At 35.3% G+C, this 15,399-nt stretch overlaps 1 protein-coding gene and 1 pseudogene across 2 annotated transcripts in view; one reads left to right on the top strand and one right to left on the bottom strand.

The window, feature by feature from the left end:
• Positions 1–465: 465 nt before the first annotated feature.
• LOC309808963 (magnesium transporter NIPA2) lies at positions 466–2,423 on the bottom strand. Its single transcript, XM_082629515.1, has one exon. It carries the CDS (start codon positions 2,420–2,422, stop codon positions 1,340–1,342), a length of 1,083 nt encoding a protein of 360 aa, XP_082485641.1. The 5' UTR covers position 2,423; the 3' UTR covers positions 466–1,339.
• A 403-nt stretch (positions 2,424–2,826) lies between these two features.
• The window catches only part of LOC309815969 (transmembrane protease serine 11C-like), a 46,087-nt pseudogene continuing 33,514 nt past the window's right edge, over positions 2,827–15,399 (top strand). Inside the window, exon 1 of the transcript in view lies at positions 2,827–3,095. The product of the transcript in view is annotated as a transmembrane protease serine 11C-like (transcript). The remainder of the gene's footprint in view (positions 3,096–15,399) is intronic.

The following is a 15,399-nucleotide window of genomic DNA, read 5'->3' as shown; positions in this document are numbered from 1 at the left end:
AGCGTATATGTGTCGATGCTACTCTCACTTCGCCTCAGCTTCCCCCTCCCACTCCGTGTCCTCAAGTCCATTCTCTATGTCTACCTCTTTATTCTTGCCCTGCAACTAAGTTCATCAGTACCTTTTTTTTTTTTTAGATTCCATATATATGCGTTAGCATACAGTATTTGTTTTTCTCTTTCTGACTTACTTCACTCTGTAGGACAGACTCTAGGTCCATCCACCTCACTACAAATAACTCAATTTCATTTCTTTTTATGACTGAGTAATAGTCCATTGTATATGTGTGCCACATCTTCTTTATCCATTCATCTGTCGATGGACATTTAGGTCAGTTCGATGTCCTACCTATTGTAAATAGTGCTGCAATGAACATTGTGGTACATGTCTCTTTTTGTTTTTTTTTTTTTTTTCATATTTTATAAATATCCTGTTTATTCTGAGCATTCAGACTTAGAAAAGAACTTTGTTTCAATTTGTCTTTTTATTTCAATATGAGCTAAACTTAAGAAATTACCCTAGTCTTCTGACTTCATTTCCCAGAGTTGTTAGAAGAGCTACATGACAATATAACTCCTTATGAAAATATATGGAAAAGTACAAGAGCTGATGTAAAAATGGTAATCAAGGTTCCAGGCATCAAGGGATTAGAGTAACTGAAGAATAAAACCAGCCAGGCTGTAGTCCGACAAAGGGTACGCTGGTTTATTAACAAGGTGCCGTCTAGGAAGGCCATCAGATGTTCACAGTGACAACTCACAGCCTGAGAAGTATTTCAATGTGGTGATTTCCTACCTTTTTTGTTTTCTGTTGTAAAAGAGTTTCCTTCATTTAATAACTTAGGAGTCTCTTAAATTAACATTTCAAAATTAAAATAATTCATCAAACGGGAGTCATTTTTACAGGTAAGGTAAATTACAGGATAATGTATTGAGTTAATTTTGTTTTTCTAAATCAAAAAGCCTTAAAATAGTCAAGAATTGACAGAGTGGGCATGACAAATATACATTTCAGACTTTCATCACCAATGAAAAAATAAAGCATTTTTATAGACTTAAAACTTTCATTAGTGCATTTAGATTTTGGTGAAGGAAAATTTAAAATACCTCTATAATAATACAATGTTAAAAGAAAAGTGGCCATGTACTGAGGTCAGTTTAGTGAGCTACCATCATTTAAATACAAGAAAAGTAATTTCTTGGTCCAGATTAGTGAAACCTTAAAAAAGATTGTCTCTAGAGAACACTATTTGAGAACAATGCTTTTTCAGACACATTCTGATACTCAAACTCACTTTATAACACAATTATAGATCAACCTTTTAATGACATCTTTCTTATTAAAAAGCTGTCAGATTTCCATTTCTTCGGGAGACGTTTTCAGCAGTGTGTTGTTCAATTCCACAGGTTAAGCTCTCTTCGTTATTATTAAGAACTTCATACATATTACAGAGACTGCCATTCACTGCTTTTTCGTCTTTCCGAAAAGACACGGGGAGACTTGCGAGACTAAAGCTGACGTCTTTAAAGGCATGCAACAAGAATATTCCCACAATGATTGTAAAGAAGCCACTCAGAGTGCCAATGACATCATCAACAGGCATGTCTTGCCACTCCTTAAAAAGAATAGCTGAGCAAGTTAAAACTGATGTTGTAAAGAAGACGTAATATATTGGAGTCACGATGGAGGTGTTGAATATGTCCAGGGCCCTGTTCAGGTAATTAATCTGTGTGCTCACACAGACTATGAGGCTCAGCAGCAGAATCCAGGCCAGCGGACGTCGCAGCACAGGCTTTCCAGCAAACAGCTCTTTGATGGCAATGCCCAGGCCCTTAACACAGGAGACTGAAAACGCGCCGATGACAGAGCAGATTGTGATATACACAAGAATGTTTGTCTGTCCATGGCGAGGTCCCACCACGAAGATTAATATCAAGGACACAATGACCACAAGTGTTGCAAAGACCACAAAACCTGGATCTCCTAGCTTGTGAGACATTTCATTTAAAGTCTCAATCTCCTCTTCTTTTGGAGCATGAATAACCATAACTGTAGATCCCAGAATACTTAGCAAACATCCAATTTTTCCATGAAGGTTAAGTCTTTCATTTAGAAAGTATGAAGAAAGAATGGCACTCACTAGGACACTGAGTGCCCCTAACGGAGTCACTAGGGTGGCTGGTGCAAAGGCATACGCAGCAAAGTTGGCCACCTCGCCAGCTCCCATTGATAGCAGTCCAGCCCACCACAACCATTCTTTAAGATATGCATGGCCACCTTGACCTGCTCTCGTGGAGCCTTTCCTGGCAAGGCGCAGGAGGCCTTTTTTTTTCAAAATGAAACTCCCTCCAATGAAAATGCTGGAGCTCATAGCCAATCCCAGACCAATATAAAAGTCATATTTTCCACGGCCCTGGCTCATTTCGTTTGTTACTTTAAAAGTTCCTGTGAATCACATTGATCAAGAACAGAGAAACTGCTGGTGCTGGAGGCAGGATGATACAGTCTTCAAATAGTTTGAAAACAGGACGTCCGTGGACACAGTGGCAAGTCGGAGTCTGCTTGGAAGTGCAGAGAAGTTCCTCCTCACTACGTGGGGACAAAAACGGACACCCAGAAGGACGTTCAACCCCCAAAGCAGCAGCCAATGATATATACATGTACGTTTAATATGGTCTCTCTTATGAAAACGAGGCTGGAAACGGTTAGAGATGACTTATTCACTTTCATTTCCTCGTAAATAATACCCTTTATTCTCATTTAAAGTTTTAAGCCCTGGCACAGTAGCTCCAGCCTGAAAGGAAGAAAGTGGCGACCTCACCGCCGATGGCCGGCCCGCCGCGCGCGCGGCTTGCCCTCCACTATCCGGCCACGGTCACCTCCGCTCACACCCCCATACAGGCCGCACGGGCCACCCCCTCCAGAGCACGCGTGGCCACCGCCTTCGACGCCGTCCAGTGGGAAGTGCGAGCATCCGGGGCCGCAGCCGTGCGCACCTCTTCCTCCATGGGGGAGCGCCCAGGGGAACCTGTCCCGGACGACCTCCGGCCTCCACCGCCGCCACCAGGTCCAAGGGGCACGGCCGAGAAGCACATGTCTCTTTTTGAATTACAGTTTTCGAGGTATCACCTCACGCCGGTCAGAATGGTCATTATCAAAAAATTTAGAAACAATAAATGCTGGAAAGAGTGTGGTGAAAAGGGAACCCTCCTGCATTGTTGATGGGAATGTAAATTGATACTACCACTATGGAAAACAGTATGGAGGTTCCTTACAAAACTAAAAATAGAACTACCATATGATCCAGAAATCCCACTACTATGCTTATATATTATCTCAGATGTTTCACTGTTAGTATATAGAAACACAACTAATTTTGTGTCCAGCAGCTTTACTGACTCAATTAGTTCTAACAGATTTTTGGTAGAGTCTATAAGATTTTCTATACATAAGGTCATCCATGTGCAAATAACAACTTTCCTTCTTTCTTCCTAGGTTGGATGCCTTTTAATTCTTTCTCTTGCCTTTGCTCCAGCTAGGATTTCCAGCACTATATTGAATAGGAGTGGTGAGAGTGGGCACCCTTATCTTGCTCCTGACCTTGGAGGAAAAGCATTCAACCTTTCACCCTTGATTATCATGTTGACTGTGGGTTTGTCATATATGGTCTTTATTATGTTGAAGTTTGTTCCCTTTAGACCCAACGGGTTTTTACAACATGAAAGGTTTTGTGTTTTGTCAAAAGTTTTACTGATCTATTGAGATGATCATATGATTTTTATCTGTCATTCTATTTAAATGGTATATCAAATTTATTGATTTGTATATATTGACCCATCCTTGGATTCCAGGGATAAATCTCGATTGTGGTGTATGATCCTTTTAATGTGTTGTTAAATTCAGTTTGCTAGCATTTTGTTGAGGATTTTTGTACCATATTCATCAAGGATATTGATCTATAGTTTTATTGTAGTGTCCTTATCTGGTTTTGGTCAGGGTAATACTGGACTTGTAAAATGAGTTTAGAAGTGTTCCCTTCTCCTCCTACACTATTGGTGGGAGTGTGAATTGGTAGAGCCACTATGGAAAACAGTATCAAGGTTCCTTAAAAAACTAAAAGTAGAGCTACCATATGATCCAGCAATCCCACTCCTGGATATATATCCAGAAAAAAACATAATTCGAAAAGATACATGCACTCCAATGTTCATTGCAGCACTATTTACAATAGCCAAGACATGGAAGCAACCTAAATATCCATCAACAGAAGAATGGATAAAGAAGATGTGGTACATATATACAGTGGAATATTACTAAGCCATAAAAAAGAACAAGGGCTTCCCTGGTGGTTCAGTGGATGAGAATCCACCTGCCAATGCAGGGGACATGGGTTCGTGCCCTGATCCAGGAAGATCCCACATGCCACGGAGCAGCTAGACCCGTGAGCCATGGCCACTGAGCCTGCACGTCCAGAGACTGTGCTTCACAACAGGAGAGGCCACAACAGTGAGAGGCCCATGTACTGCAAAAAAAAAGAAAAAAAATAAAAGAACAAAATAATGACATTTGCAGCAACACAGATGGACCTAGAGGTTGTCATACTGAGCGAAGTAAGTCAGACAGAGAAAGACAAATATCATATGATATTGCTTATATGTGGAATATAAAAAAAGGCTACAAATGAACTTATCTACAAAACAGAAATAGAGTTACAGATGTAGAATATAAACTTATGGTTACCCATGGGTGAGGGAGGGGGAGGGATAAATTGGAAGATTGGACTTGACTCATACACACTACTATATATAGAATAGATAACTAATAAGGACCAACAGGTTAGCACAGGGAACTCTGCTCAATACTCTATAATGGCTTATATGGGACAAGAATCTAAAAAAGAGTGTATATATATATATATATATATATATACAGATTCACTTTGCTCTACACCTGTAACTAACACAACATTGTAAATCAACTATACCCTAATAAAATTTTCTTTTTAAAAAAGTGTTCCCTTCACTTCTATTTTTTAGATGATTTTGAGAAGAATTAACATTAATTCCTTAAATGTTTGGTAGAATTCACCAGGGAAACCATCTGGTCCTGGGCTTTTCTGTTTAGGGAGGTTTTTGATTATTGGTTCAAACTCCTAACTCATTGTTGGTCTGTTCAGATTTTCTGTTTCTTCATGATTTAGTCTTGGCAGGTTGTATGTTTCTAGGAATTTATCCGTTTCTTCTAGGTTATACAATTATTTGGTGTATAATTGTTTATAGTAATCTCTTATGATCCTTTGCATGCCTGTGGTATCAGTTGTAAAGTCTCCTCTTTCATTTCTGATTTTGAGTCTTCTCTTTTTTTTTAGTCTAGCTAAAGTTTTGTTAATCTTGTTTATCTTTTCAAAAAATCTTGATCTTCACTGTTGTTTTTCTGGTCTCTGTTTCATTTATTTCTCTGATTTGGTTATTTCCTTCCTTCTGGTAACTTTGGGCTTAGTTTGTTCTTCTTTTCCTAGTTCCTTGAGGTGTAAATTTAGAGTTTTTATTTGAGATCTTTCTTTAGTCTTCATGTCAGTGTTTATCACTGTAAAATTCCCTCCTAGAACTGTTTTTGAAGCAACCCATAGATTTTGGTATGTTGTATTTCCATTTTAATTTGTTTCAAGATATTTTTCAATTTCCTTTTCAATTTCTTCTTTGAACCATTGGTTGTTCAGAGGTGTGTTGTTTAATTCCCACATATTTGTGAATTTTCCAGCTTTATTTCTGTTATTGATTTCTACTTTCATACCATTATGGTAAGAAAAGATAGTTAGTTGATTTCAATCTTCTTAAATGTTCTAAGACTTGTTTTGTGACCTGCCATATGCTCTATCCTGGAGAATATTCTGTGTAAACTTGAGAAAATGTGCATTCTGCTGCTGTTGGATAGAATGTTCTACATAAGTCTGTTAAGTCAATTTCTCTAAAGTATGATTCAAGTTCAATGTTTCTTTGTTGGCTTTCTCTCTGGATGATCTATCCATTATTGAAAATGAGGTATTGAAGTCCCCTACAATTACTGCATTCTTGTCTATTTCTCCCTTCAGATCTGTTAGTATTTGCTTAATATATTTAGATGCTCTGATGTTGGGTACATATATATTTATGATTGTTATGTCTTCTTGATGAATTGACCCCTTTATCATTGCATAATAATAGGTCATATTATATTATTTAATGTATATATAATATTATATAATGAACTTCTTTGTCTCTTAATACTATTTTTAGCTTAAAGTCTATTTTGTCTGATATATGTATAGTTACTCCAGCCTGAGTATTATTTTTGTCATCTTTGCCAATACAATCCAAGAAAAATGCTATGTCATTTTTTTGTTTGTTTTTTTTAATTATTTGTGACTGTATAGGAAAGATTTTTTAAATAATTAACTGCAGCCACTCACATGAAGAATTTTATCAGAATGTTACAAAATGGTTTACATTCTTGGGTAAGGTTATAATTTAATAGGCATGTCAAAGTTATTTCCACAATTGCTAGTAATTCAGACTATTTAAATATTAAGTTACTTGAAATTTCATTAGAGTATTCTATTTCACATGATTCCTTAAGAATGAAAGCAGTTACACAATAAGCAAAGTCAGAACTATTTTTTCTTTTTTCTCCTTCTCAGGAAAAACACCTTTTTACTATCACATGAGCTTTAAAGTCAGTAATATTGACTATGACAGCAAGTTCAAAAAACCATATTCACAAGAATATATGGACCTAACTAAAAAGATAGTATCTTTGGTAAGATGAAATTCTTTTCTTAGCATTGTTTTTTTAATACTATGCTCTTTAAAATGCCAGAATCCTAGCACTCACCTTCCAAGTTGGAAATGATTGATAATTTGATATTATTTCTTACCACTACCTCAGTTCTAGATGAGGATAGTGAGCCCTTTCAGAAAGTCAGTTAGAATACATGTATGGGAGGAAAAATGTAAGAGGGACACATTTTGAAACATCTAAGAAATGCCTGACATGTTATAGACAGTCAAAGAATATTTCTAACGTATTAATAAATTAAATGAATAAAACTTACTCTACCTCCAAGATACCTGACCAAGGCTATGCTGTTTCTGCTCCTAACTTAAACAGTCCTTCAAGGAAGAGAAATGGCCAGTGTAGAAGAGAACATACAGCCCAATATAAAACTCTTCTTGTTGATCCTCAGTGTATGTAAAAATTTTTAAATGTCTACTTAAGAATATGCTTGTTATAAGTTAAACTTTACTTGACTAGAGACCTAATGAAAAGTCTTGACTGCCCCTTGGACATAAGCTTCCTTTATCATAGATACCACTCTAACTAACTCAAATAATTCTATCAATCAAACCAAATTCTGCCAAGAGCAATGGTGTCATCATTCATCTCCCATTTCCCTGAGCAAATTCCTGACGAGACATTTTCAGACCTAACTGTCTCTGAGTAAAGCTTGTAGTTTTTCCACAGCATTCCACTACCTCCAGTTTCTAATAAACCCAAAGACTTTAAAAGTTTTGGTGTGCTTTTACCATTAGACTAAGAGTTAGCATATAGAAAATGAAGAAAGAAAATTCCCACTTTTAGTTTAGCTTTATGATAAAGAAGGAAATGACAAGGAAGCAGTATAACACACTGATTAATAAATAGTAGACTTTGGACTCAGAGTCCTTGTTCAATTCTGTGTGTAGCCATTTACTACCTGTATGACTTCAGACAAGTTATTTAATCTTCCCACACCTCAGTTTCTTCAACTAAAAATGAGATGACAAATACCTATACCATGGAAATGTTCTTGGCATGACATAAGGTTAAATATGTCATAACCTTAGCAGAAGTCTTATTATTCTGTAAACCCTTAAAATAAGGATGGTCTAAAACAATTACCTAAAATAAGAGTGCCAATAGACTTAATAAATTATAAGTATATAACAAAGCTAATATGTAAATTTAAAATAACTCCAAATATGCCCACACTAAGAAATTCACCTTTTCTGCTATAAATTCAAATCAACACGTTCAAACCAATTAACCTACGTTTACTTCACAAATGAATATTCCAAAACTATCAGTCTGATCTATTATCATATCATCTTGGTCAGTCAACCACCCATCCTGACATCTTCCTTCAGGCTCCTTTAGCAGTCCTAATTCCCAATTTTTAAGTCACCTGTATTAAAACAATCACCAAATATTTCCCATACTTTTTCATTTACATGGGTCAGAATGCCTGCTTTTACATGCCTTTCCTTCTATTTTCATTTAATTCAATGCTCCTTGTATTATAATTATTACCATATACACAACATTCAAAAGTACAACACTGGTGATGATAGCATGTACCAAATGGACTTGTGAATCATTCATCAAACTTACCTATTAGTCATTATTATAATGCACACAGCCTGTTTTTCTTCTGATTTCCATTAAATAATTCTTGTGATGATTCAGTCTAAAAGGAGAAAGGGAATTAAATAAAGAGAGATGCTGCTTTACTATGAATCATAGTTTTTTTTTCACTACAGAGAAGAAGCCTTCATGGGGAACATTTTCATGTTTTAGATATATGGTTTTCTAGTGGGAAACTCAAAAAGAAATCTCTGTTATTTCTTTTTTTTTTTTTGTAGCTCTCCAACAGATATGATGTCCAACTACAGTGAATATAAATTCTAAAATTTAGGAGTGAAGTAGTACCTTAACAACAAAAATTAGCTTTACTAATTGTCAGGACTGGTCTAAGCACTTTATATATTAACTTATTTGATTCTCCTGATATCCTCATTTTCCATATGAGGAAACTGAGGCATGAAAAGGTTAATTTACCCAAAGTCATATTGCAAGTATGCTTCCTTCTACTTTATGATTTATTGTCCTATAATTAATGAGCATGCAAACATTATAAAATCTCAAGCACATTTCCAATTACATCAATTTTCACATGACAGGTCAAATATTCCAAAATGTTTAACCAAATACTATGTGGTTTTCACATATAAATGCAGTGGATTATAGATGACCAAAATGATACCTGATATGTGTAAGATATCTAAGATTACCCATAAAAAACAGGTCAGCCAAGCTTATACATCATACCACTTACCAGAGTATCCAAGGGCAGGGATACTCTTCATATTGCATCTTTGGTCATTATATAACCAGGGTCATTATATAACCAGGTGCATATGCACCTTTATACTTATGTCTCTCTGTGCAGCCTACCAAATGACAGATTATCTATGGAATTCATCAGGATTAGAAGTATGTAATTTTTAAAAGGTAACAAAGTGAAGGATAATATGCAGGATTCCTGTCCTATCTAATATGAGTAAAAATTATGCCAGCGTTCATTCAGTTTCATGTCCTTCAAAACTTATAAGAAAATTAAATTCAAGATTACTGTACTCTCCAATATAGGCTATTGAAAAAAAATGCTGATCTGACATATTAAATGAAAATCATTGTGCGTTAAATTTTTAACCATGAAGGAATTGAGAATACCCCAGGTTTATCAAAAAAATGCAACCAACATTATGGAGATATTATTCATATTTCAAATGGTATGAAGAAAACTTACAAAAATTACTGATGCGCTAGTTTTCTACAATTGGAAAATAAGGAGAGAAGAAATAAATATTAGATACTCAGGACAGGATGTCTGCAGACATGGTTATGGAGGGTGGGAATGGTAATAATGAACACTAACATAATTCTAAGTGAGTTTCTGAAACTTGGCACTTATTTTCAGGTCAAATACCTAACAACCCTTTTCCTACAGGGTGTACCAAGAGACCGAGATTCTTAAAAACAGGGATTGCATGAGTGCTACTGGGGAAAATTCTATAAATCCACCTTACAGCTTCTTGGAACACCCTAAGCCTGAAGTTACTGTTCACTCTAAGGATGGTTCTACATCTTCCATATATCAACACCTTATTAAACAAATATTATATGCTAAAGCTGGGTGTCTGAGTTCATTTTGAAGCTTATTTTTTTCCAGTATCATTTAGCAGGCATCATTTTTGGTCTTCAGTCAGTCTCTTTCCCTGGTTTTGGTTCATAGTATTCCCATTCTCCCACTCACCTAGTCACCATATCTTAAAGTCAATTTTGACCCCTCCTTCTCCATTATCTAACCATTATCTCCATTATCTAACCATTATCTCCATTATCTAACCATTCACCAAATTTTATTAATTATTTTCAAAGTATTTCTAGCCTGACTTCCAAAGCAAGATTGCTGACTAAAAGCAAGCATTTATCCCTCTCTTTCTCCTCAAATCTCACTGAAATGACAGAAGACAAATAAAAACAATACAATGTGTCTTACAGTGGTGGAAATGTTGCCACCCAAAAGACTAAAAGAGTGAGGAGTTTCTGGAAGATAAAAACTAGAGCTCCACTAAGAGTAAAATCTCAGCAGCACAGTTGCTGACAAACTCCAGAACCCTGGAGGTAAAATACCAGCCTCCAAGAAAGTGAGTCTTCCCAAAAGAAGCTTCAAATAAACTCAAGATCAGAGAAAGCAAAGGTTGAAAGGAAGTCATAGTGGGTAACTAATTAATTAACATAAGGTATTAATTATTCCAACAGGAAGTAATATATTGTAAATTAATTAAATGACTGAATCAAACATTCTACTGGAAGTCTATACCAATGCAATTACAAAAAGAAAAGGGAGTAATATGTGTACATTGAAAAGAATGAGAGGAAAATGTCATTATATACTGACAATATTACTAGATACTTAAAATATTCAAAAGACTAAGTTGAAAAATTACTAGAAATAATAACAGTTTTGCAAGGTGGCCAAATACCAGACCCCAACACACAAAAAGTAATAGTTTTCTTAATCAGCAAAAATAACAAAATATAAACATTATTTTAAAATTCCATTTACTAGCAACAAAAACTATAAGATATACATGATAAAACTAACATAAATTGTACAGAAGACTCATTATTTTAATTATATCAATTCTGTTCAAATTAATAATAAATCCAGTACAATCCTTTAGTTTATGATAAAGATGCAATTTCAAATTCAATAGTGTTGGGCCAGTCAACTAGCCATCTAGAAAATATAGAAAGTGATATTATTTGTGTTTCTGGTGTAATCACTCAATTACATAAGTAGTTAGCTTGTGCAAGATTCTGTTTACTTATCTGAAGAATAGGACTGGTTAGGCTTATTTATAAGGTGGTTTATAGATTTAAATTCCATGAATCTGTGGATTTATTACTATCAATTCTAGGATGCTATTATCTAACCACTCCAACTCAAAATGTTGTCTCCCATCTCTGAATACCTACAGAAAACACAATCTATAGTACTAATTTTGTCACTTACTGTGTCTTCTCTTTGTAGCTATGGGTATGCTCCCTGTACCTCTTGCCCCAGTCATCTCCTTATATTCAAATAATATTTGAAAAAAAGGAGAAGAAAAAGTCAGGGGGAATGGAGTTAGGAAGGAGTGAGAAAGAAAAATGATGAAACAGCTTAAAGAGGAAAAGGTACATTTATGGATCAGCAGAAAATTTCTGCAGCCTAAAACAGTTGACAACAGTTGAATTATTCTGAGTATATAAGTAGTTATATTTTTCTCTCTTTTCATAGGATTCTCTTTTCCACAGGAAACAAGATACTGTAATACTATTGCTCTTCTAGAGTGCAGTACAGTATTTCATGGTCTTCAGAGATATTAGTAGCTAGCTCACACACTCTCATCTAAAAATGTTGCTCTTGACTCTATGGTCTCCTCCAGCATCATTTTCCTGCTCTCCTCAGTAAAATTTTGTTGAAAAAGTTAGATATGCTTGCTGTTTCCACCTCCTTTGTCACCTGTTCTCACTTTAACCCAGTCCAGCTGGAATTTCTTTCTCTCCCCCACGCATTCAACTACTCTTATAGAGGTCACCAAATACCTCACTGTTGCCAAATCCGATGGTCACTTCTTACTTGAACTTCTCACCATTACTTATGTTCCTTCCTGAAACTTTTCTTTTTTTGGTTTACAAGATACCTCCTTCTCCATATTTTCTTCTTCACTAATTGCTTTTCCCAGCTGCCTTTGCTGGTTCCTTATCATCTGTAGATCTCTAAATATAGGTGGTCCCCTCTGCATTGTCCAGAGTCTCCCTTCCTTCTCCATCTTCCCCCTCCTTTTATCTTCTCCTCTCTTCTCTATTTGTACTCCCTCTACTTCATACTTTGTATGTGTATGTGTGTGTGAGTGTGTGTGTGTGTTTATTTATTTTTTGCTCCAGATTTCTTTGTCTTTTGACCCTTTGGTTGCTTGCTCAAACTTCATCATCCCAAATCTGTTACTTGATATATGTTTTCAGATTCTAAACTCTGGCTTTCCTGTACGCACCCCTTAGAATTATTTAACAAGCCCTTATATAGCTTTTATTTATTAGAACAGTGTCTGCCACTGTTCTAAACATATGACATATTATCTCACTTAATCATCGTAACAGCTCATAAGCAGCATATAATTATTGTCCCCATTCACAAAAGGTTTGACAACACATATGAAATATTGCCAACCAGTGAATCTCATCCAAGCCTTAGGGCATCCAGGGTAATTTCTCGGGGACAGTCACATAAGCATGGAGTATCCACATGACTGTCCTTAGCTACTTAGTCTGCAGCCCCTCCAAAGGTGAAACTGTTATGCCATGACCCAGGGCCCCAGGCAAATAAAAAGCAGGCATCCCCCACAGGCATCCAGCACAGTGTTAATATAAACCATTTGGTGTGGCCCAAAGGCCCAGGTATACAAACACTCTTCTCAGGCAGGACACTCCAAGGGCTTAAATGTTATCCCTCAGAAGCTGGTCAAGGGTCACTCCTTCCTTTGGAATATACAGGGATTGAACACCCTAAGCCTACTGAGTTAACTCTTTACTACACAGACAGCTTCTAGAACTTATGCATCTCACAAGAAAATTAGCATTGTTATATAAGGAAGAGGGTTGGGGCCCTAGAATGATGATGAATGCATCATGAGCATCAACAGTGGAAGTTTGTGGTAGAGGGGGATTAATGAATCTTGGTATTAAGGAGCTAGAATCCAGTGTGTGGAAAATTCTTCCAGTCATCAGATATGTAAAATTTTTTAAAGGCTTCAGTTTTTGTTTTTGTTTTTTTAGGTATAATTGACATTAACATTGTCAACATTGTGTTGGTTCCAGGTATACAACATAATGATTCCATCTACATGTATACTGTGAAATGACCACAATAGGTCTGGTTAACATCCATCAGTACACATTATTTCAGTACATGATCAAATGGAAGTTCCCTTGTACTAGGAACATATTTGATAAGGCAGTACGTAAAATCATAAATATACCATTACATTTTTTCTCTTTATAATGAAAATCATACAAATTAAAATATATCAGAATTTCTGTGTTTTAGGACTCAAACCTATGGTACTTAAACAGTTAGTACACACGTTCATACATGAAATAAGCCTAGATCTTCCCTAAATTACATTTTTCCAAATAAAATTTTAATGTTAATTTGAAAAATAGATAAAATAAAATGCCATCCTTGTTGTATTCTAAGTCCGTGTATAATCTAGGATCTATTTTTTGATTCTATATTGTGTTCCACATTAATTGTATAGCATTTCTTTCTCATAACTTCATAATCAATGGTCTTTTTTTGTCAAATGTGCATTCCATTAATTTTTAAAAATATACACAGGAGAAGCCATGAGAAGCCATATAAGAATACACACATTAACAACGCATTTCTTATCGTTTTCCAAAACTCTATCAGTCTGAGATTTATAAATTAAATATATCAGAACCTTTTACATTAAAATGATATCCGTGAAATTACTGGATATGCTAGACTTTTCTCAAGATCAAATGAACAGGGAATGTGAATATGGTTTGTGCTAAATAAAGTTTAGTATTAGCTTTATTGCCTGTAGTCTATAAGATGCAACTTTATTGTGCCTTTGCAAACAGGATAATTTTCTTTAAAAAACTGATCAAAATTTTCCATACATATAGCTCTATATGATAGATTACTGTGCAACACCATTGTTACGTAATTACAGAAATACCATAGAACCCAAGAGCACAGGGTAAGCAAAAGAAAAATAATCCTGAGCTATCTGAACAAGATGATTTGATGAATCCTTTTAGTGTAAGTTTAGAAAACATGGAAGAGGGGAAAAAAATACATGCACACTGCAGTCAGGAGCAAAATAGTCAACAGTCTTTCATCCCTTTATTTACAAGTACGATTCTTTTAAATAATAGATAACTAGGTTTTGGTTTTGAATGCAATTTCATAGATTCTTTAATGACAAAGTTTTATCTATTCTCATTAATTGTGGCAGGTAATATACTTGATTTTATTTCTCCATCTTGCTTTAAGTAAATAACATCTTATTTTTTTACTTTCTTATCCTTATTCTTGCTGATTTTCACTGTTTTTCATTCTATTTTTTTCTCTTGAAAATTTCAATGTACTTAGTTAATAGTTAACATCCATCCTGAAACTCAAAGTTAGATGAATATTTTTCTTTATTAAAAAAATTATTAGCCTTATCAAAACATTATTTTCCTCACCTAAACGCCAACCCAAGGACGAGAGGCCTTTAACATACTTTCATTTGTATCCTCTCCTCACATTCCCATTCCCCACTCCTGATAAGTCTTTTTAGCACTTGTTTCCCCTCCCTCTTCTACACTCCTTTCCTATTCCTAATAGGTGAAATAGCACCTCAAGTTCTATTGTTAGGCTGTTTCTTAAAGTTTGTTGCTTCTGCTGCAAGCATTTCCATTATACATTCATTGTATTGTACACACACCCCTCAGGTTTCATTCTTCAACATTTGTTCCCTCTCCTCTTCACCTCCCCCTCTATTGAGACCTCAATTCTGTTTTATATCTTGCTTTCCTAGAATCCTTAATCATGTATTCTCCTCAGTTGTGATATGTGAATGCTATATTACTGAATTCTTGAATATCCATAAATAACTTTCTTTTACTCTAACGAGAAATTATACCTTGACTGAGAATAAGATTGTTAAATTGTCAGCTTTTTCTCTCAGAGTATGAGAATATTATTCCACCAGCTTCCACCTTCAAATGTTACAGATGAAATGATTCTATTTCTTCTGTCAACATATTTTTACTTCAGTATTAAAGTTTGTAACTAAAATTCAAAAATGTTCCCCTGATGCATCAAATCTGCCTAAAACTCAGTCTATCCCTATGAATCTGTAGATTTTGATCTTTATTTAATTCAGAACCATCTCCTCCTACTACTTATTTTACTATTATTATTATTTTTTCCCTCTATCTCTTTCTCTCTTCAAGATCCTATTATTTACAGCCACTTCT

The sequence above is a fragment of the Mesoplodon mirus genome, assembly GCF_964341445.2.
Source record: "Mesoplodon mirus genome assembly, chromosome: 2".
Classification (NCBI taxonomy): Eukaryota; Metazoa; Chordata; class Mammalia; order Artiodactyla; family Ziphiidae; genus Mesoplodon; species Mesoplodon mirus.
Note: the sequence above shows the minus strand (reverse complement) of the source record. Positions and strands in the feature narration are given on the sequence as shown.